The sequence below is a fragment of the Thamnophis sirtalis genome, unplaced genomic scaffold (assembly GCF_051295495.1).
Source record: "Thamnophis sirtalis isolate CommonGarterSnake01/CBP01778 unplaced genomic scaffold, rThaSir2_p1.2 scaffold_13, whole genome shotgun sequence".
Taxonomy (NCBI): domain Eukaryota; kingdom Metazoa; phylum Chordata; class Lepidosauria; order Squamata; family Natricidae; genus Thamnophis; species Thamnophis sirtalis.
The window spans coordinates 28,848,441-28,869,807 of record NW_028261393.1 but is presented as its reverse complement, the minus strand read 5'-3'; the positions used below and the strand labels follow the sequence as shown (position 1 = coordinate 28,869,807).

Below are 21,367 nucleotides of genomic sequence, written 5' to 3'. Positions count from 1 at the left end.
TGAAATGTTTCCAAAGAAAAAAGAAACAAGAAAATTCAGCTGCCTTTTGAAGAAAAGCACCTTTGGGACAACCTTGACCTGGATGATGGGAGAATCTCCATAGACACACCCTAGAATGTGGGCAGAGACCTCATCATGGCTAAAGGGAAGGAGGGATTTCAAGCTGGGTGCCTAGGAAGCTGTTTCCCCTCCTTCTCAGGACAATCTTCTCTAAATCTTCTCTTTAAAAAGGGGTGGTGGAGTCTATGAATTCCACCATGGAATTCTTTATAGCAATAGCAATAGCAGTAGACTTATATACCGCTTCATAGGCCTTTCAGGCCTCTCTAAGCGGTTTACAGAGAGTCAGCATATTGCCCCCAACAATCTGGGTCCTCATTTTACCCACCTCGGAAGGATGGAAGGCTGAGTCAACCCTGAGCCGGTGAGATTTGAACCGCTGACCTGCTGATCTAGCAGTAGCCTGCAGTGCTGCATTTAACCACTGCGCCACCTTGGCTCTTCAACTGTGGGTTCAACTGTGGGTTGGCTCTGAGCTAGCAAAACCATGATTTATTTATTTATTTATTTATTTATTTATTTATTTATTTATTTATTTATTTATTTATTTATTTATTTATTTGATTGGTTTGTATGCCGCCCACTCTCGAAAGACTCAGGGCGGCTTACAGATAAAAAGGGAAGGGGGGGCATACAAAAATAAAAAACAACATTAAAAATTCCACAACATTCATAACTTAGGATGGGCTGGATAAATCAACAGCTGCAGGCCTGCTGGAACAGCCAGGCCTTGGTTGCTTTGCGGAAGGCCAGAAGGGTAGTAAGGGTCCGGATCTCAACGGGGAGATCGTTCAATGATGCTTGGGGAACCTCTTCCCTTTGGGATGGTCCAACAAAGAAGGAAGAGGAAGAAGGAAGCCAATACCTGCTCCCGCTCGGCTGTCTTGCGCAGCTTGTAGATGAACTCCACAGTGGCTACGAAGACCGAGAGGATGAGACCAGCAGCCAGGACGATGAAGAGCCCACCAATGTTCTGAATGCCGAGGGCGCTGGCTTCCTTGCTCTCCTCTTCTGGGCAGCCGTTGCTTCGCCACCACTTCTCCTTCATGGCGTGCAGCTTCGCCTCTTCCTGAAGCTGGAGGATCGCGATGGTAATCTTGTCTCTGTAGGGCGAACCTATAAGGCAGAGGGGGACCATTGCAGGATACTGAGGTGACAAAGCGAAAAGGAAGATTGCTCTACACAAAACCTACACAAGAATTTTCAGTCAGATCTGTAGACTCCCACAAACCTGGAAAAGCAACACACTTTCTGCAGACATTCCTATTGACTGGAATGTCAGACATAATTGATACAGCCATAAGGTTCCTAACTGCTTGCACTGATCATTTTCACTGCCTCAAGGGAATCACTGCACATTCTTGGTGCAGGATAAGAGCTCACGAAAGGAAGTTTCAGAGGTGATTCTAAATCATGTGCAGGAGGGTAGATTTTTAGGTCCAGGATTTCTTTGATAGTGGAGTCCCTGGTATTCTCTGAGTGTGATTGCTTTCTTGCAAAGGTTTCCTTACCTAAGTAGGTAACATCCTTAGTGCACTGATGTTATCTAGTTGGCCAAAGAAACATCTACTAGCAAACAGATTTAACAGATTAACAGAGTTGGAAGGGATTTTATAGGTCATCTAGTCCAACCCCCCCCCCCCCACTGAAGCAGGAGATCCTACACCATTTCCCACAAATGGCAGTCCAATCTCTTCTTGAAAGCCTCCAGTGATGAAGCTCCCACAACTTCTGTTCCATTGGTTGATTGTTCTCACTGTCAGAAATTCCTCCTTATTTCTAGGTTGAATCTCTCCTTGGTCAGTTTCCATCTATTATTCCTTGTCTGGCCTTCAGGTGCTTTGGAAAATAGCTTGATCCCCTCCTCTGTGTGGCAGCTCTTCAAATATTGGAGCACTGCTCTCCTGTCTCCCCTGGTCCTTCTCTTCTCTAGACTAGCCATGCCCAGTTCCTGAAACCGTTCTTCATATGTTTTAGCCTCCAGTCCCCTAATAATCCTGGTCGCTCTTCTCTGCACTTTTTCTAGAGTCTCAACATCTTTTTTATAATGTGGTGACCAAAACTGGATACAGTACTCTAGGTGTGGCCTTACTAGGACTTTATAGAGTGGTATTAGTACTCCACTTGAGCTTGAGTAACAATATCCCTCTGTTAGGATTGCATTGGCTTTTTTGGCTGCCACTGCACACTTCTGGCTCATATTTAGCTGGTTATCTAGTAAGACTCCAAGATCCCTCTCACAGTCACTGCTATTAAGCCTGGTTTCACCCAGTTTATATGTGTACTTTTGGTTTTTCTTATCTAAGTGTAGGACTTTACTTTTCTCTACAAACAACAAAGAGAACACCGGGACTCCACAGTTCAATCCTGAGCTGCAAATATTCTCTTCTATTGGTTGTTTGATTGCTAAAGTAGACATGTGGGATGATCAGGGATTATCTCTAACCCTAGACTGGTCCAAGACAAAATTTGCAATTGTGCCTTGATAGCAGCCCATTTGGCCTAAACCACAGTCTACAGAGCCCAAATTCCTGCATGCTTTTATCGAATGCCACCCCGCTCCTTCCCACCCTCTAGCCTTTTGTTGCTCTCACCCATGGGAGTGCCAATCCCATAGCCCTTGGAATCAATCAGTCCCCCAATCTGGGTTAGGTTGCAGTTTCGTTGGGTGATGTACTCAATGGTGGTGGATTCCATCAGCAGGGCATAATCAGAAGTCAGGGCACGCTGGATCCCTTCTTCGTTGTTCTTCACAAGAGCTGAGGGTTTGCTGCTCATGAAGGCCCACATTTTTTCAAAAGTAGAGATCTTGGATTTCTGGAAGGGCAGATCAATGGAAAAACAAAAGAACAACAAGGGAGGTTTTTTTTAAGCCAAAGCAAGAGGGATAAGGTAGACTTCACTCAAAAGCCATTGTGGGCCAGCTCCTGCCCAGGCCTTGCCTTCATCTCAAATGTCAGACAGCAGGAGATTTGGGCTCAAAATGGGCCACCTGTCAAAAGGGGGTAAAGCAAAAGCACTCTTCCTTTACATTACACAGAAGAATTCTGCATGAGCTACATTACTCCAGCTCCTCCATAATGCACATGGCTCTTTGGTGCCTACTGTTTCTGGTGATGGATGGTGTTCCATGAAAATCATGAATGAGAAGTGTTTGAGCAGTGGAATCACAGAAAACTAATCCAAAATTCAAAGAGCTTTTGCCAGGACTGTTCATGGCAGAACACATAACCTGATGGCTGGTTCTATGGTTGGGTTGGCAACCTGTAACTAAGGCAGACAAGCTTAGACTATCAGGTAGCCACCATGACACTTTCCAAGTTTTCAAATGCTGGAGGAGAAGAACAGAACTACAGAGTAGAAGAGTTGGAAGGGACCTTGGGGTCTTCTAGTGCAACACCCTCTCAAATAAGCGACCTCTATATCAATCCAGACAAATGGCTCTCCAATCTCTTCTTAAAAACCTGATGGGGCACCCACAACCTCTGGAGGCAAACCGTTCCACTGGGGGATTGTCACTGATGTAAAGAAAGAGGATCATTAAGATTAGAAAGTGGCACAAGCATAAGAATGTTTCTTTTTAAAAAGCAAAACAGGATAGAATACAACTCTCAACTAGGAGAGATCCCTGGTGATTATCATCCTTGGCCTTGGATGGGGCTGAACTATCCCAGGCAGATTTGGTGCGTAACTTGGGGGTCCCTGACTCACAGCTCCTGCTTGAAGAGCAGGTGACAGTCATGGCCAGAAGGCTCTTTGCCTAATTCTGTGTTGCACACCAATTGCACCCTTCCCTGGACAGGGAGTCTCTACACTCAATCACTCATGCCCTGTCATCTCCCAATTGCTCACTGAAGTGCACTGGGTACCTGTTTGCTTCTGGGTCCAATTCAAGGTGTTGGCCATCGCTTATAAAGCCCTACAAGGCATAGGACTGGGTTATCTACAGATCCACCTTCACCAGTTGTGAAATTCATTTTTTTTTACTACCAGCTTGGTTGGTGTGACGTGGCTTGATCAGCGTGGCTTGGTGGGTGTGGCAGGGGAAGGATACTGCAAAATTTCCATTCCCACCCCACTCTGGGGCCAGCCAGAGGTGGCATTTGCCAGATCTATGAACTACTCAAACTTTCCACTACTGGTTCTCCGAACTACTCAAAGTTTCTGCTACCAGTTCTCCAGAACCTGTCAGATTTCACCCCTGAGCTTCACCCAATCTCATCAGCCTGTCTCACTTGATCAGGCAGGAAAGGTATGCTATCAGTCAAATGATTTTGACTGGCACAGTCTAGGAAGGCAGCTTTCTCAGTCGCTGCCCTCGCTTTATTGAACATCCAACCCCCAGAAGGGAGGAAAGCCCCCAATTGACTTTCCACAAAGGGGTCAGAACTTGACTCCTTGGCCTTGTGGTGGTGGTGGTGGGGGGGACAGAAAAAATCCCAACTGTGTGGCTGGGTAGTTCCTTGAGAACCCCCCTGACTATAACAATCAAATTTTAAATTGGCCATATTATGACTTTTTTTCTTCTTTTGATGTTTAATTGTCATCCTATAATTCTAAAAATTTTAACCCTAATTTAATTTTTAATTTTAATGCTACTTTTTCTACATTGTTTTGCTAATTGGTTATATTATATTGTACATGGCGTGGAAGGAGGTTTAGAAATATGAAAGAAAATAAGAACATAAAATAAAATAAATCAATAAAAATTAAATAAATAAATAATAAACCAAATAAATAAATAAAGTTATCCATTTCAGTTGTTTCTAAAACAAAAGCAAATAAAGATGTATTTGGCTGTACTTATATGCAATCCTAGACCAGCCATGCTGTCTGAAGAATTCAGGGAGTTGAAGTCCACAAGTCTTAAAGTTGCCAAGTTGGAGACTCCTGCCCTAGGTGGCGCAGTGGTTAAATGCAGCACTGCAGGCTACTTCAGCTGACTGCAGTTCAGCAGTTTGGCTGTTCAAATCCCACCAGGCTCAAGGTTGACTCAGCCTTCCATCCTTCCGAGGTGGGTAAAATGAGGACCCAGATTGTTGTTGGGGGCAATATGCTGACTCTGTAAACCGCTTAGAGAGGGCTGAAAGCCCTATGAAGCGGTATATAAGCCTAACTATTGCTATAATAGGGTTTAAATCATGACAGGCCTGCAGCTATCATTTCTTTTGGATCTTTGGCCTGCCACACTTTCTATTATTCTACTATGCATTTTCTATTGTGGGAAAATGAGAGGGGGATTGTACAGAGTTAGATGTGATGTAGCCATAACAAAATTCTTTCTAGAAAACCAAGGTCATCCTTCGTCTTTTGAACCTCTGTACCTGACCGGAACTGGATGGGTGGAACTGCCAGCATGGCAGTGGAAGATTGGACCATGTGATGGACTTGTGAGTGTGGGGCCAAGATCTTGAACTTTCAACTGGGTGGGGAAAACCAGGAAGCTTTTAGATTTGGGTTTTCCCAGATGTGCCAACATGGCTCTCTTCACAAATTGGAACTTGAAGGAATCCTTTGCCTTGGACTCTGATTTACTTTTGAATGATATTTGGAACCCTGACAGACAGAATGGCTGTGTTGGAATTGACATCAAAAGTAATCTAGGCCATCCCCATGCTGAGACAGTAGCCCGGTCTACCTTTCTAGTATCTGCTAATTTTAACTTAAGAAAGAGTCTAAATCCTTGGAGGAAGCCAAGACCACTTCCAGGAGTTCACTCTGCCTGGCCATTCTGTCTTGATAATTGCAGGGGAAACAGTTTGATTCATCATTCATGGATCAGCCTTTCCAATATTCCAAAATGTTGTCTCTGATTTATCCCTAAGGCAATCTAAGGTGTAATAAGGCCCATCAACCTTTTCTCAGGAGGTTTTATCTTGAGGCCCACACCTTTTTTTGCTTCTTAGTCTCATTCTGAACTTGCAGATGGTCCATAAATCCAAGCTGAAGGAGCAACCGGCTAAGCTTAGCAGAAAAAATAGTAGCTTCTCTTCTGAAGGAGAAGCAAATTGTATCTCATAGGAAATGATTTTCAACTTAACCTCTTGTTTGTTTGTTTGATTTGCAGCCTACCACAATTACACAGACCATTGGTATCAGTGGTGGGATTCAATTTTTTTACTACCGTTTCTTTGGGTGTGGCTTGGTGGGCGTGGCATGCCTTGGTGGGCATGACATGGGAAGGTTATTGTAAAATCTCCATTCCCTCCCCACTCCAGGGAAAGATACTGCAAAATCCCCATTCCCTCACCACTCCATGGGAAGGTTACTGTAAAATCTCCATTCCCTCCCCACTCCAGGGGAAGGTTACTGAAAAATCTCCATTCCCTCCCCACTCCAGGGGAAGGTTACTGTAAAATCTCCATTCCCTCCCCATTCCAGGGGAAGGAAACTACAAAATCTCCATTCCCTCCCCACTCCAGGGGAAGGATACTGTAAAATCTCCATTCCCTCCCCACTCCAGGGGAAGGTTACTGTAAAATCTCCATCCCCTCTCCACTCCAGGGGAAGGAAACTACAAAATCTCCATTCCCTCCCCACTCCAGGGGAAGGATACTGTAAAATCTCCGTTCCCTCCCCACTCCAGGGGAAGGTTACTGAAAAATCTCCATTCCCTCCCCACTCCAGGGGAAGGTTACTGTAAAATCTCCATTCCCTCCGCACTCCAGGGGAAGGAAACTACAAAATCTCCATTCCCTCCCCACTCCATGGGAAGGTTACTGTAAAATCTCCATTCCCTCCCCACTCCAGGGGAAGGAAACTACAAAATCTCCATTCCCTCCCCACTCCAGGGGAAGGTTACTGTAAAATCTCCATTCCCTCTCCACTCCAGGGGAAGGAAACTACAAAATCTCCTTTCCCTCCCCACTCCAGGGGAAGGATACTGTAAAATTTCCATTCCCTCCCACTCCAGGGGAAGGATACTGTAAAATCTCCATTCCCTTCCCACTCCAGGGGAAGGTTACTGTAAAATCTCCATTCCCTCCCCACTCCAGGGGAAGGAAACTACAAAATCTCCATTCCCTCCCCACTCCAGGGGAAGGTTACTGTAAAATCTCCATTCCCTCCCCACTCCAGGGGAAGGATACTGTAAAATGTCCATTCCCGCCCCACTCCAGGGGAAGGAAACTACAAAATCTCCATTCCCTCCCCACTCCAGGGGAAGGAAACTACAAAATCTCCATTTCCTCCCCACTCCAGGGGAAGGTTACTGCAAAATCCCCATTCCCTCCAAATCAGCTGCAACTCGGGAGGCAGAGAATATATGGGGGCGTGGCCAGCCAGAGGTGGTATTTCCTGGTTCTCAGAACTACTCAAAATTTCTGCTCCAGAACTGGTCAGAACCTGCTGAATCCCACCTCTGCTTGGTATCTGTCACTAGCGCATTGGCTTTGATTTCCAGCAAATTTTGAGGGCACCTACAAAAATAAACTTATACTTTCCATGCCAAGCTAGCCTTTTTGTTTATTGGTGTGTGTGTGTGTGTGTGTATACATGGAGAATCACATGTGTCATAAAAGCACTACATTTTCACTCATTGCCAGAAAAATTACCAGAGTTTACGAGAAGGCAATATACAATTAACATAGAAGTGTATGTACAGGCACTCCAGCATTACCTTGCATTTGAAGAGGTTATATTACTAGCAATTAGAAGCTGACATCAATACAAAAGGTGGTTAACAGTATCAGCTTTTGAAGTTAATCGGCTATCTGGCATATATTGATTGAACTGCTACATAGCATTTTGAAAATAGCCAAACAAAAGATTTATTGAGACACCCCCACAAATGTGTTACAACACGACTGGGTGTTGTAATGCTTCTCCACCTTCAAGCAAATGAAAAGCACTTTAAATTAGTTCTTTTGCTCAAATTGATAGCGTCTTGCAATTGCCATTTAAGCTGCTGATTTGGAATTCATTTTGCTTTTGGCAACAAAGAAAACCCTTTGTGCACCTTGTCATGTATCTCTGTGGTGAATGCAAGATTCTGGGTTGTTTCCACATACACAATTTAACAGAATAACAGAAGGGACCTTGAAGGTTTTCACGTCCAACCCCCTGCACAAGCAGGACACCCTGGACTATTCCAGATAAATGATTGTCCAATCTCTTCTTTAAAAATTCCAGTGTTGGAGCACCTACAACTTCTGGAGGGAAGCCATTCCGCTGGTTATGAGAATCTCCAACAGACGCTGGTTAATTGTCAGGAAATTTCTCCTTAGTTCTAGGTTGCTTCTCTCCTTGATTAGTTTCCCTCCATTGTTTCTTGTCCTGCCTTCTGGTTCTTTGGAAAATAGGTTGACCCTCTCTTCTTTGTAGCAGCCCCTCAAATACCAGAACACTGCTGTTATGTCACCCCAGGTCCTCTTTTTCGCTAGACTAGATTCCTGCAATCCTTCATATATTTTAGCGCCCAGTCTCCTAATCATCTTAATTGCTTTTCTTTGCACCCTTTCCAGAGTCTCAACGTCTTATTTACATTGTGGCGACCAAAACCGAATGCAGTACTCCAAGTGTGGTCTTACCAAGGCCTTATAAAGTGGTACTTTGTGTGATCTTGATTCTATCCCTCTGTTAATGCAGTCTAGGACTGCACTGGTTCTTCGGTGGCTGCAGCATATGTCTGGTTCATATAGGACTCACAGCCATTGCACTGACAATGAAAAGCTTCTGATATCACAATAGCCACAGGACTCTCTACAACACGGGTGTCAAACTAGATTTCATTGAGCGCCGGATTAGCATTGTTACAGTCCTTTGGGGACCAGGGGGGAGAGAGGGGCGTGGCTGGGGTGGTTGCAGCTGAATGGGTGTGGGTGGGGACGTGGCAAGCTTGACTTCACTTGTGTGGGTGGTGCCTGTGGCGTCCAGGTGGGGTTGGCAGGGAAGCGACAGCCGGTGTGCCTTCAGTTGCTTTGAGAAACTCGGTTTTCCACCCCACCCCTGCCAGGCTGTGCTGCTCTGGGGGGGGGGGGATTGCCTTCCACCTTATCTGCCATGCCACGAACAGCGATTGACCATCCCCCAAGCCCCACTGCTGTCAAAGTAAATCCCAGGTGCTGCGCTGCAATGGACAGATGAAAAGTGCAGCTTTTGTCTGAAGGAAGAGGAGGAGTGGGGAGAAGAAAGAGGGAAAGTGGCCAAGTGAGAAGTGCCCCGCCAGCCAGGCACTGAAGCGCCACCACTGCCAAGAGAGAGAGTGGGGGAGGGAGGGAGAGGGAGGGAGGGAGGGAGGGAGGAAGGGTTGATCAGATTATTCTCTCACTTTCTCATCCCATCTCATGGCACTGGCATTAATCATGCTCTCCATGGTGGCCTGCAGCTGATCCGTCCTTCACCCACCCCCTCTGGCTCGCTTCGTTCTTCACCACTTCTCCTTGCTCGCTGCCATAAGGGAGCAGGAGGATAGGAGGATAAGTGATGCACTGGTGTGGTGCCACAAAGCATGGTGGTGGTGGGGAGATGAAATGAAGCATTTGGGAGGTGGAAGATGGAAGGAGGTGGTGGAGGAGGACAAAGCAAAGCAGTGGAGTTACCCCACCCACACTGCACTGGCTCACCTGAGGGGCCTTCAGCCGGGCCACTTGTGCCAAACCCTCACACACACCCCACCCCCAGGGCAGCCACATCACTAATCTGCTTTCCAGCTCCATTCTCCGACACTGCGTGCAGCGCAACAAAAATAGTCTGTGGGATTACAGTAAAAAAAATAATTCAGACCTTCCAACTTCTCACAAAAAAAAAAAGATCTTGCAAGGTTGGAAGGTCTGAACTAATTATTTTTACTGTAGCCCCATAGACTACTTTTGTTGCCATGCATGGGGTGGCAGAGAACTGGGCCTGTATGCGTGTGCGGCCTCCTCCTCCTTTGTGTGCGCACGCCTGCCAGAATGGTGTGGGCTGGGTTGAAGTGACACAGGCCAGCGCCTTACAGTTTGTGGCCACCCAGGCCAGATATGACCTAATTGAGGGCTGTATGCAGGCTGCATGCCTTAAGTTTGACACCTCTGTTCTACAGGGATAAGTGTGCTGGTGGGAAAAGGCTCTCCAACCTTACAAGTTTGCAGTTTGAAACAAGAAACCAAAAACATGCCAAAAGAATCTATAGCGAGGCTGGTTCAGCCAGCATTTTATACAAACTGTTATTAATCATAGTTTATTAACATAATTGCCCTTGTAGTCCAGATCAGTTGTTTTTTGGAATGCTTGCTTCTCCAACTTCTGGTGGGTAGATGACCAGAATTACTGCAAGGGAGAGAGAACTGGCCTGGCTTGTCTCCTTTTCAAAGGAGCTGCCTCATCCTCTGACTTAATGGGAGCAGAGCTTTCAAAAGTGGGATCATCCTTTGCCAGGCACACAGCTCATCATCCCCACCTCTGAGTTCTGGTTCATTTAAACCCTCAAATTTGTGGCTGGGAGAGGCACAAGAGCCAAATGGTTAAAGATGCTGAGCTTGTCAGCTGGAAAACTGACAATCCAGGTTCAAGACCCAAGCACTAGGTGATGGGGGTGAGCTTCCATTCCTTGCCACAGCTCCTGCCCACCTAGCAGTTTGAAAGCAGGCAAATGTGAGTAGACAAATAGGTACCACTTTGGTGGGAAGATAACAGTGTTGTTTGCCTTTGGCTCTATAGCTATACTGGCCACATGGCTATGGAAATTGTCTTCGGACAAGGCTGGCTCCCTCAGCCCAGGAATGGAGATGAGCGCACGCGCGCACGCACACACACACGCACACACACACGCACACACACACACACACACACACATGCACAGAGTCAGAATTGGCTGGACAGGGGAAACTTTTATTTTTACCTTTATTTACAACTCAAAGCTGCTCTTGATCTCCCCCCTGACTCTGTGTCTCCACCATCAGTTGCTTTGTTCCTGCCCAGAAAGGCAGGGCAGCTTGGCTGGCAGAAGGCCCAGGTAACCTGGGCTGGCCAGGGGGGCTTCCTTGGAAGTGGAGAGGAGGGTCTGGCTGCAATCGCATAAGAAACTGAGGCTGTCCCAGTAGCTTTTCTTCTGGCTGCATCAGAGCAACCATTCAGCACTGATAGTCCTTAACTTACAAGCATGACTGAGCTCAAAATTTACCTGGCTAAGCGAAACAGTTGTTAAGTAAGTTTTGTCCCATCCTACAACCTTTCTTGCCACAGTTGGTAAGTGAATCACTACAATTGTTAAGTTAGCAACATGGTTCCCCATTGACTTTGCTTGTCAGGTCACAAAAGGAGATCACGGGATACCAGGACACTGCGACCGTCATAAATATGAACACTTGCCAGCATTTGAATTTGGATCATGGGGATGCTGCAACAGTCGTAAGTGTGAAATATGGTTGTAAGTTACTTTTTACAGTGCCACTGTAACTTCAAACGGTCACTAAATGATCTGTTCTAAACCGAGGACTACCTGTAATGGCAGAAACATCCACGGGACTCTCCTGGGCCTCTGTCCTAGCAGTCCAGAGCTTGCTTCCAGAATGAGTCTGCAGGGTTCTTGGCTTGAGCAGTCATTCCATCCTGCCAGCATCCAAGGGATTGCAGGTGGAGAATCCAACAGAGGGTGGCTAGCACGGCATTCCACAGTTTTCTGAGCAAGGAATTCCCACCGCCAGGGAGTCCCTGCCCCGGCAATCAGCAAGAGTTTTTGGGGGCCTGATAGGCCTTGCTTACATTTCTTGGCTGAGAGTCCTGCTGTCCTCCTATTTCATTCTGTCAGACCCTTGCACGATGCTCAGGCCCAACTACACTGTCAGGCCTGCAGCCATCTTTTCTATTGGATCCCTGGCCTGCTGCACTCTCTATTATTCAACTATGCATTTTCTATTGTGGGAAAATGGGAGTGGGCATTGTACGGAGTTAGATGTTATGTAGCCATAACAAAATTCTTTCTAGAAAGCCAAGGTCATCCTTTGTCTCTGCATCTCTGAACCTGACCGAAACTGGATAGGTGGAAGCTGCCAGCATGGCAGTGGGAGATTGGACCATGGGATGGACTTGTGGGTGTGGGGGCAAGATTTTGAACTTTCAACTGGGTGGGGAAAACTGGGAAGCTTTCAAATTCGGGTTTTCCCAGATGTGCCAACATGGCTCTCTTAATAAATTGGAACTTTGAGCAATACTTTGCTTTGGACTCTGATTTACTTTTGGATGCTATTTGGAACCCTGACATACACACTTAATTGAGAACAACATTAGCAATACTCACATATTGCAAAGTAGGGAAGTCACTGTACAAAATGGTTCCTAGCCTGTCAATCCTGGCCAGGAAAACTAGATACCGTCAAGTTAGGCAACTCCCATTATGTTGCTCCTGCTCCATTCCCCCTTGATGAGCCATTATTGGAGATCACAGATCAGGAGTTTGGAAATGCTCCTGGGCTGTGCCAGGATCCTCTTTGGCATTCACAGCCACCAAACCCCTTGATACCAAATTCCAGAGCCCCTGCCATGCCTTGGGCCCCAGTTGCATGGAAGCGGCTGTTTTATCCCAGGCCCAAATATATTTCACAGACAAAGACCTGCAGATTTGATTAGCAACTGAAGTCCCACCATGATTCCTCCTCAAGTGGCAGCCTCCAACCTCCCTCCCCCTTTCAGCAAGAGCAAGAATGCCCAGCCCCGGTGAGCTTCTCAACCACAGGCACCCTCTTCCCCGGCTGTTTTGGCAGCCCCCCCCTTCCTGCTTCCCTGGGCAAATCACTCTCTGCTTATACTGACAGGGCCCTTGGAAAGCTGCGGGAGGCTGAAAGGGGAAGCAGTGGGTCAGGGATGGGTTCCGGCTTCTGTTACTGCTGGTTCGCTCAGGGGCATGCTTCGTGAGCATGCTACGGATGCATGCACAGAATCAAAAAACAAAATGGCAGCATCTAAGGCACCGCTGATAGAACCGGTTTGGGGGCGTGTCCAGCCGAGTTACTACCTACTCGGCCAAACCGATCCAAACTGATAGGAACCCACCTTTGCAGTGGGCCCCCTTTGGGATGGGCAGACAGGAGAGGGCCAAGAGAGGAAGCAGCCATCCCACTGGCAGGTCTGCATGGACACAAGGGTTCCGTTCGCTCATTCGGCTGTGACAGATGCTCCGGGGCCACTATGGAGGAGAGTCACTTAGGTTGCAAGCTCACCTTGAAGAAGACCATGGTGGCTCCGTCCTTGACTGCTCCATATTCGATTTTGGTCTGCTTGGCCAAATCATCTGCGGAGCCAATGGGGGATTCCATCCTCTCCACCGTCAAGAAGGCAGCTAAGTTGGCCGTGTAGGAAGAGATGATTATGAGGGTGAAAAACCACCAAATTCCCCCAATGATCCGAGTGGACAGAGCTTTGGGCATCAGCTCGGAGCCTGAGAAAGAAGAGAGAAAGAGAGGGAAACAGTCACAGGCTGGACAGCCCCTCCCCTCTCCAGGCTTGCGTCTGAGTCACGAGCTGCACCCCATTACACCAGGTCAACCTGAGTGACGCCTAAGAAACGCATCCTGCTGTTTCCATTCTTTCCTTCTGCCCCTGGCAGAAATCCCCAGCTCATTCCTGCTGACCTTGTGGCACAGCCAGTAATTTATGGGGAGCTGTAAATCAGAGTAATTAACTAAGCAGCACTTATGTGATTTGAATAGCAAGCCATTTGTGAACTTTTATGTCTCTTTTGTTCAATCGTTTAAAATCAAAAGAAACTCCTTTTATGTGGATTGTTTTTCAAAAGGGCTCACTCCGAGGACATTCTCCAAATATACAGGCTTAAAAAAAATCCAAAACCTCTGGGCAAGAAATTATTAGGGCTGTAAGTAGAAGCCAAGGGCAGCAAACACCATTTAAAATGTGTTACAGGCCTACAGTGACTTTGTCCAAAGAGAGGGAAGGACATCCATGGATGGTTTTATCTCTTCTGCTCCTGATTCCAGGTAGAACCAGATTCAAAAGGGGAGCCAGGGGAGGAAACCTGTGTCCCAGAAGTCTGAAAATTATGAGATGAAAAAGTGCGTGTCTTCAAAGACATTGAATCCATATCCCCACTGTGCTTCAGTGCTGAAAAGTGATAGCAGTTGTGAAGGGAAGAACACTCCAGACAGGAGGTCTGAAAACCTGGGGGACTTGACGCCTTGCTGCTACCTAGTCTGCTCCAGCCAAGGAGCCTCTTTCTGTGCTGGCTGGCCAGATTCCTGGTGAATCTCCTCAAGCCTACAATTCATAGACATGGAAAGACCTCCTGAGCCCATCATGCTCAACCTTCTGCTTGGTGCAAAAATCCAAATGTAAACATCCCAGATAGAAAAGGAGCACGATGCCACCCCGGGTCAAAAGTTCCTCTGTCCAGTTATCCTTAATATGCAGGAGTTTCTCTAAGATCAGAAAGTGTGATAAAAGAGTAGTTAATCAAATACATGTGCTGTAGCCATATCAATATAATTTTAAGTGAGGAAGGAAGGAAGAAGGAATGAAGGAAAGTTAGTTGGACATTGTCTCTCTGTTTTCAAAATTGGACAAGAAAAACAAGGAAAATGGTTACATTTTCTTTGCTCCTAAAAGGTAGGCATTATCAAAAACCCTACCATGAATTACAGCACTGAATCTCCTGCCTTCTTGGAGTTACAGTGTAAATTGATCCCAGCAAACCTATCACAACCACCATTTCCAGATTAGATTAGATTAGATTAGAATAGTTGGAAGGGACCATGGAGGTCTTCCAGTCCAACTCCCTGTTGAGGCAGGAAACCATACATCATTTTAGAAAAATGGTTGTCCAATCTCTTCTTAAAAACTTCCAGTGTTGGAGTATTCATACAGTCTGGAAGCAAGTCATTCCAGTGATTAATTGTCCTGTCAGAAAATTTCTTCTTTGTTCTAGATTGCTTCTCTCCTTGATCAGTTTCCACCAATTGCTTCTTGTCCTTCCACCTACAGGTCTGGGGGATGTGAGGTATTGCTTTTGTTCTCTTCAGGAAAGAGTACTTGAGGCCATCAGGTTCAACCCCCTCCCACCCCCCTTCCTGGCCACTGGATAACTTCCTGCCTGATGCAGAGTTCTTGAAAACTCAAACACTTGCATTCTTTCTGTGCCATTTTCCAGTATGGCTATGACTCACAGAACAGATCTGTGACTACACAGAGCATGGCAAATTAGAGACTCGGATTAATATTCAGAAAGAAAGGAAGTAAATTTCTTTAAAAATGATGAAGGGGCAGCTTCCTATGGAACCTCAGGTTCTGATTAGTGGCATTCATAGACATTCAACATGATGACAGCCTCCCTCTTTTTGTATATGTGTCAACGTCACCCCTGCATGCAAAAGTTGTCTAGGGTGCAGCCACAACGGCCCCCGTGACTTTTTCATCCTCCCCAGCTTGGGCCCTGTGACCCTGGTCCGAGGCCTCCCTGTGTTCCTTGGGTCTTTATTCTTTTTTCACGAATGAAAAAGTACCCAGAGCAAATGCTGAGTAATCCCTGTCAGGCTTTGAGCACAGGGAAATCTACTGCCTGCTGGCTTCCGGGCCTTCCATTAGTTTAGCTATTTAGACCTTTAGAAACCCCTGGACTCCCACTTCTCCCTGGCAGGAAGGGCTGGTGAGCAGGTCCTGTGGGGAGCAGAGGGAGTCTCACTCCTCAGGACCCTTTGGACTGGGTAGTTCTATCTAAGTAGGTCTCGCCTCTGCTCTAAAGATCCTCCCCAGTGGAAGAGACAGAGAAGCTGATCTTGACAAGCTCTTCAGAGGCTGCCTAGAGACATCCTCTCTCCCCCCCGCCCAATTTCAAAAGCAACGTCTTTGCTTGTCATTGTGTGATGACAGCAACTCCTTGGTGCTCTGCTGCTGCTTGTAACCATGAAGGAGAGAAGACACCGTATTACATCTCTTGCTCCAAGGCTTTCCCCCCCCTAACAACAACATTCATCTCGCACCTGTCAGTCGAGAAGCACGCTACAAGCGCATGGAGCAATACAAGAAGAAGGGAAGAAGAGGAGCAGGAGCAGGACTTACCTTGCTGCATCAGGGCTCCCATTCCAAACCAGAAACTGTTGAGGAGAGTGAAGTTGTTCTCGACAATGTCTGACCCAGGGTTGCATGGATGAGCATCATACCATTCGTAAGGGCTGAACCTACATGTGGAAAGAGGGGAGGTCACACTCCTGCAGAGAAGGCAGGCACGGATGGGCAGGAGAGAAATGCCATGGGTCGGGCACCACTTGGGCAATTTGAATCAGGTTCAACCCATTCAGGTTTGAGCAAAAGTAGAATTCAAAAGTTGGCCTTCCCTAACCATCACTGGAGAAACAGCCTATGGCAGTACTGATGTTTTGGTGAAACTGGCTGATACACGTAGCAAAAATAACCTTTAGACAGTGAGATGCGGATGAATTGTGAAAGTAGCTTTTATAATTTAATTTTCCTATGTCTTTCTCCCTTTATTTTGCAAAGTTACCTGCTCTGAGGAGAGGGACCCCAATCAATTGGGATAAGTAAGAGGAAGGGGCTTTGCATAAACATGTATTGATTTGTATAAAAATAAAATGCTTCATACGGTCCTTTTATGACCTGAATGGTATTGGTAGATTGCTACCAATACATGTGCCTAGTGCTGAAATGCTTACAAACATTTGAAATGATGGACTGTAGCCTGAAGTTGAATTTCATTCCCAGTGATTGCAAACAGATCCAGGTTGTTTTCTTGGCAACAATTTATACAGTACTAAAGAGAGTGTGATGTACAGGTTTTTACAGTGAAAACCAGGATAGAAATTCTACAAACAAGCAAGCTGGGAGCCAAGGAGGAGGAGAGCAGGCCAAGCTAGGGAAGAGAAGCAATACTGGGGCTCCACTTAGGAGAATAAAATGGAAGCAAGGCTGAGTCAAACTTGCCATCCAGGCAATGAGACCAGTTTTCTTGCTGGCATACCATCCTCTGGCTGATGCAAATTGGGTCTCCACTTAAGCAGAGGAACCTCTGAGGTTCTGAACAGCCATGCAGGTGATAGAAATCTTTCTGCTCTGGGAGGACTCATGGAAATGATGGTTAGCTGTGAAAAAGATCCTCATTTGGGAAAACCTTTCTCCTCCCAACTTTCGCACACATTAGTTATTTTGCTAGAACAGGTACTGGTAAAGGACGAAAAGAGGCATAAAAGGGACTTTTGAGGGAATCTCAAACTGTAGGAATCACTTCCAGCCAGCCAACTGGAAATTTTAAATTAAAATCTTTTCCATATATGTAAAAAAAAAAAAAAAAAAAAAAAGAAGCAGCTAAGAGACAGCTCTGTGGAAGAATGAAACACGATAGGTGAATTCATATATAGTTATTGCAGCATTTCAGGAATACAATGATTCGACACCTCAGATACCCAAACATTCATTGGAAAACCAACTCAATCTAGATTGAACCCCCCACCCCCTCCGCCTTTCCCTTCCCGGATCCTTAGTGGTTTGGCTGGTTCTTTCATTCCCCAGCAAAATGAAAGAAAATTTTCTCTTTTAGAACTGATTCCAACCAAGAGGAAAATATTCCTTGGAGAGCAAAAGCCTCTGTTCCTGCCAAATCTCTACAAAAAACAAGCTTCCTACGTTCATTTCATTCCTCTAGTTACAGAAACAAAGTCATTAACAAAGTTGGAAGGCACCTTGCAGGTCATCTAGTCCAACCCCCTGCCCAAGCAGGAGTCCCTGAAAGCCAGATTTCATGACACGCAGCTACAAAATCTTAGAGATATATTAGGTGGGATCCCATGGAAGGAAATTCTCAAGTCTAAAGGTGGGTGAATCTTATCCAAAGTAAAATACTGGAAGTACAAAAGGGGCTCCCCCCTCGCCCCTTTGGTTCCTTTCTTTTTGCTGTATCAGTAGTAAAAGGAAGGGATGGCAACCTTTTCACCAGGTATTACTTTGAGTCTAATACACTTTATCTCAGAGCTTTGAAGGAACGTGAAGATGTCACTGCATATTGGAGCACTTCTCTAGGGATTAAAGGACAATGAATATTAATCCTATCTTCACAAAGTAGGGGGAAGAAGCCAGGATGGGTTCAGCGTGCCAGTTCGGTGCGTGCACATTTGCAATTAAAAAAGGTCTGCGCATGTGCATGACATTACAAAAATTTTAAAAAATTAAATTTTTGCAATGCACAGAGCCGAAAATCAAGATGCCGATAGAACTGGTTTAGGGGCATGGCAAGCTGAGTTACTACATACTCGATTGAACCGGTCCGAACCGGTAGGAACCCAACTCTGGAAGAAGCACCAAGAGCCAGAAAGGAGGAGCCAGATTGGCCAATTTGACATTGATATCTGGTAAAAGTGTAGATTATTGAGCAGTCAGTTTATTAGCCTCTAGAAAATTATTTTATTTGTTTTTCACATTTCTATACCGCCCATTTCCCTCAAAGAGGGAATCTGGGCAGTGTACAATAAAACATTAAAATATAAAACAACCCCATCCAAGTATAAGTATAAAAGTTGAAATAAAATTTAAAATTTGTTTAACAGGTACTAGCATGGGTTTGTTAATAACTAGGCAAGCCATGCCCTGTTGGGTCATTGATTGAAAGATATTTCCTTACCTAGAAAGAGAAACAGAATGATTATGGGTGGGCAAAAAAAGCAATGAGACTGGGAGTGGCTTCTGAATTCCTGCAGGCTTCCCCACTGACATTGCTTGTGGGAAGCGAGCAGGGAACATCGGAAATTTTCCTTCCTTTCTTCTGTGGGCAAAATCAGCATTCAGACAAATGGAACAATTTAAAACAAAAAGAATGTGGCTTTGTAAGTTCCGGCTCGCAGAGGGGCTTGTATGTTTTTATCAGAACATGCCCTTTTACAATTCCTGAATCTCAAGTTACAAAAATTTCTTCTAAGGCCATTCTTCTCTGTAGATAAAAGAAGGGAAGGAAGCAATCTGAGATCTATTGTTATTACTTATTAATATGTATGCATGCATAATTTTCTCCTCCTTTCTTCAACATTTCCCCCAGCCTGACAACATTTCTTAGTTTATTCTGAGTCTTAGCTTTCCTGACTTTATCCCTGCAGATTCGGGCTATTTGCTGGCATTCTGTTTTAGCTATATGCCCCCCTTTCCATTTTTATATTTGTTCTTCTTGTCCCTTAGATTGTCATAGAGCTCTTTGTGCAATCATGTTGGTTTCATCTGGAGTTTCTTATTCTTTTCTCTCTATAGTATTGTTTTTGCGTGAGCTTTTAGTATTTTGTTTTTCAGAATTTACCATGGATCCTAAACTGTTTTTCCTTCTAGGATTTACATTCCTGGAATCCTTCCTAATGACTTAGTTTGTTGAAGTCAGCTCTCTTAAAGTCTAAAATATCTATACCTGCATTATAGCAAATTCTAGTATGGCATGATGACTTTCCCCCAAAACTCCTATAACGTACACTCCCTCAACCATTTCAGCCCTATTAATTATGATTAAGTCCAGTGCAGCTGACCCTCTAGTTCCCACCTCCACCTTTTGGGTGACAAAGCTGTCAGCTAGGCATGTCAGAAACCTGTGCCATCTCCCGCTCATTGCAGTTTGCTTCCCAGCTGATAGTTAAAGTCCCCCATTACTACAGTGGTGTGTTTCTGGCACACCTTGGCTGACTGATTAGCAAAAAGTTTATTGATTCCTTCCACTTGGTTGGGTGACCTGTAATACAAACCTATGGCAATGTCATTTCTTTTTCCTCTGATATTCATTGAAATACTTTCAAGAAGGCTTGCATTGCTAACGGGTATTTCTGTGGTACTAACTACTTTACATACAATGCAAACCCCTCCCTTTTTTTGAGTTGGTTCTGTTTCTTTTGAATAATTTATATCCTTGAAGCATGTTCCAATCATGGGTTTCATCCCAAGTTTCAGTAATAAGAACAAATATCATACATGTCTTCATGTACTAGGACTTCAGGTTCTCCGTTTGTTACCCAAACCCAAGCATTAGTGTTTAGGAATTTGAGCTCATTATGGCTGGCCATCCCTTCTCACCACTCCCTTTCTCATTGTCTGATTGGTTATCTTGGAGGTTATCTTGGGGATTGGCCTTCAATAGTCTTCCTCCCCTTCCAGTTTTAGTTTAAAGCTCTAAAAGACAAGCCAGATGGTTTTTCTTTCTTTCTAGTTCTTGTGAGAGGCAGCCTATCTGTTGCCAGAAGCCCTTCCTGTAGCTATGGTCCAAAAATCCAAAGTTCTCTCAGGGGAGCTATTGCTTAAACCAGAGGTTTACTTCTAGAATCCTCCATGCCTTGATTAGATGTTGACTTTCCATTGGAAGTCAGGTGAAAACACCATCTGTGCTCCCAGATGTTTTGCTTTTCTGCCTAGTTCAGTGACGGCGAACCTTTTCGGAGTGTTTGCATTGCACTTGTCTGGGACACAACCCAGAAGTGGAGCTGCCCAGGGGGCACGTGCATGCCAGAAAATGAACTTCTGGCTTCTGGCGCACACATGCACAGTGGCCAGCTAGTCTTCCAGTTACTGTCATGCATAGGTGCATAACGATCAGCTAGCTGGCATGCATGCTCACATCAGAAAATGGAAGACCAGCTCTTCCAGTTTCCAGCACTGCCGCATGCACAAAAGCCAGATGATCATCATGTGCGTATGCGCACCAGGAACCTGGAAGAGGAACGGGCAATGCTGTGTGTGCCAGGCAACATGGCTCCATGTGCCACTTCAGGCACGCATGCCATAGGTTTGTCATCACGGACCTAGTTACTTATAGTGCCTTGAAAGTGTTGTCTTGGCTCTAAATTCTATAATTCATCCCAGCATGAAAGAAAAGAAAGAGATTATAATCTGTGGTTTTGATTATTAAGACTTTCTGTCACATTTTTAATCTTTGCACAACACAATAGAAAAATTGTGTGGTCTACAAACTGATGATTCTGTTCCTTTGAGTAGTAAGTTATGGATCACCAACACATATCATTTTTTCCCTTTGGGGAAAGGCTGAGCTACTTTAATTCCTGTCACTAGAACACTGGAAGAACCGCAATGATTAGGGGACTAGAGAATAAAACATCTGAAGAACTGTTAAAGGAACTGGGCATGGCTAGTCTACTGAAGAGAAGGACCAGGGGAGACAGCATAGCAGTCTTCCAATATCTGAGGGGCTGTCACAGAGAGGAGGGGGTCAAGCTATTTTCCAAAGCACCTGAAGCCAGACAAGGAATAATGGATGGAAACTGACCAAGGAAAGATTCAACCTGGAATTAAGGAGGAATTTTCTGACAGTGAGAACAATCAACCCATGGAACAGAAGCTCCCGTCAGAGGTTGTGGGGGCTTCATCACTTGAGACTTTCAAGAAGAGATTGGAC

The 21,367-nt window shown here is 45.4% G+C and overlaps 1 protein-coding gene across 1 annotated transcript in view; it reads right to left on the bottom strand.

The window, feature by feature from the left end:
* The window catches only part of GRIK3 (glutamate ionotropic receptor kainate type subunit 3), a 289,005-nt gene that overhangs the window by 6,968 nt on the left and 260,670 nt on the right, over positions 1-21,367 (bottom strand). Inside the window, exons 12-15 of the mRNA XM_087728183.1 lie at positions 16,045-16,163; positions 13,197-13,414; positions 2,655-2,877; positions 926-1,176 (exon numbers count right to left, since the gene is read on the bottom strand). Of these exons, the coding sequence (XP_087584309.1) occupies positions 926-1,176; positions 2,655-2,877; positions 13,197-13,414; positions 16,045-16,163 (811 nt within the window). The remainder of the gene's footprint in view (positions 1-925; positions 1,177-2,654; positions 2,878-13,196; positions 13,415-16,044; positions 16,164-21,367) is intronic.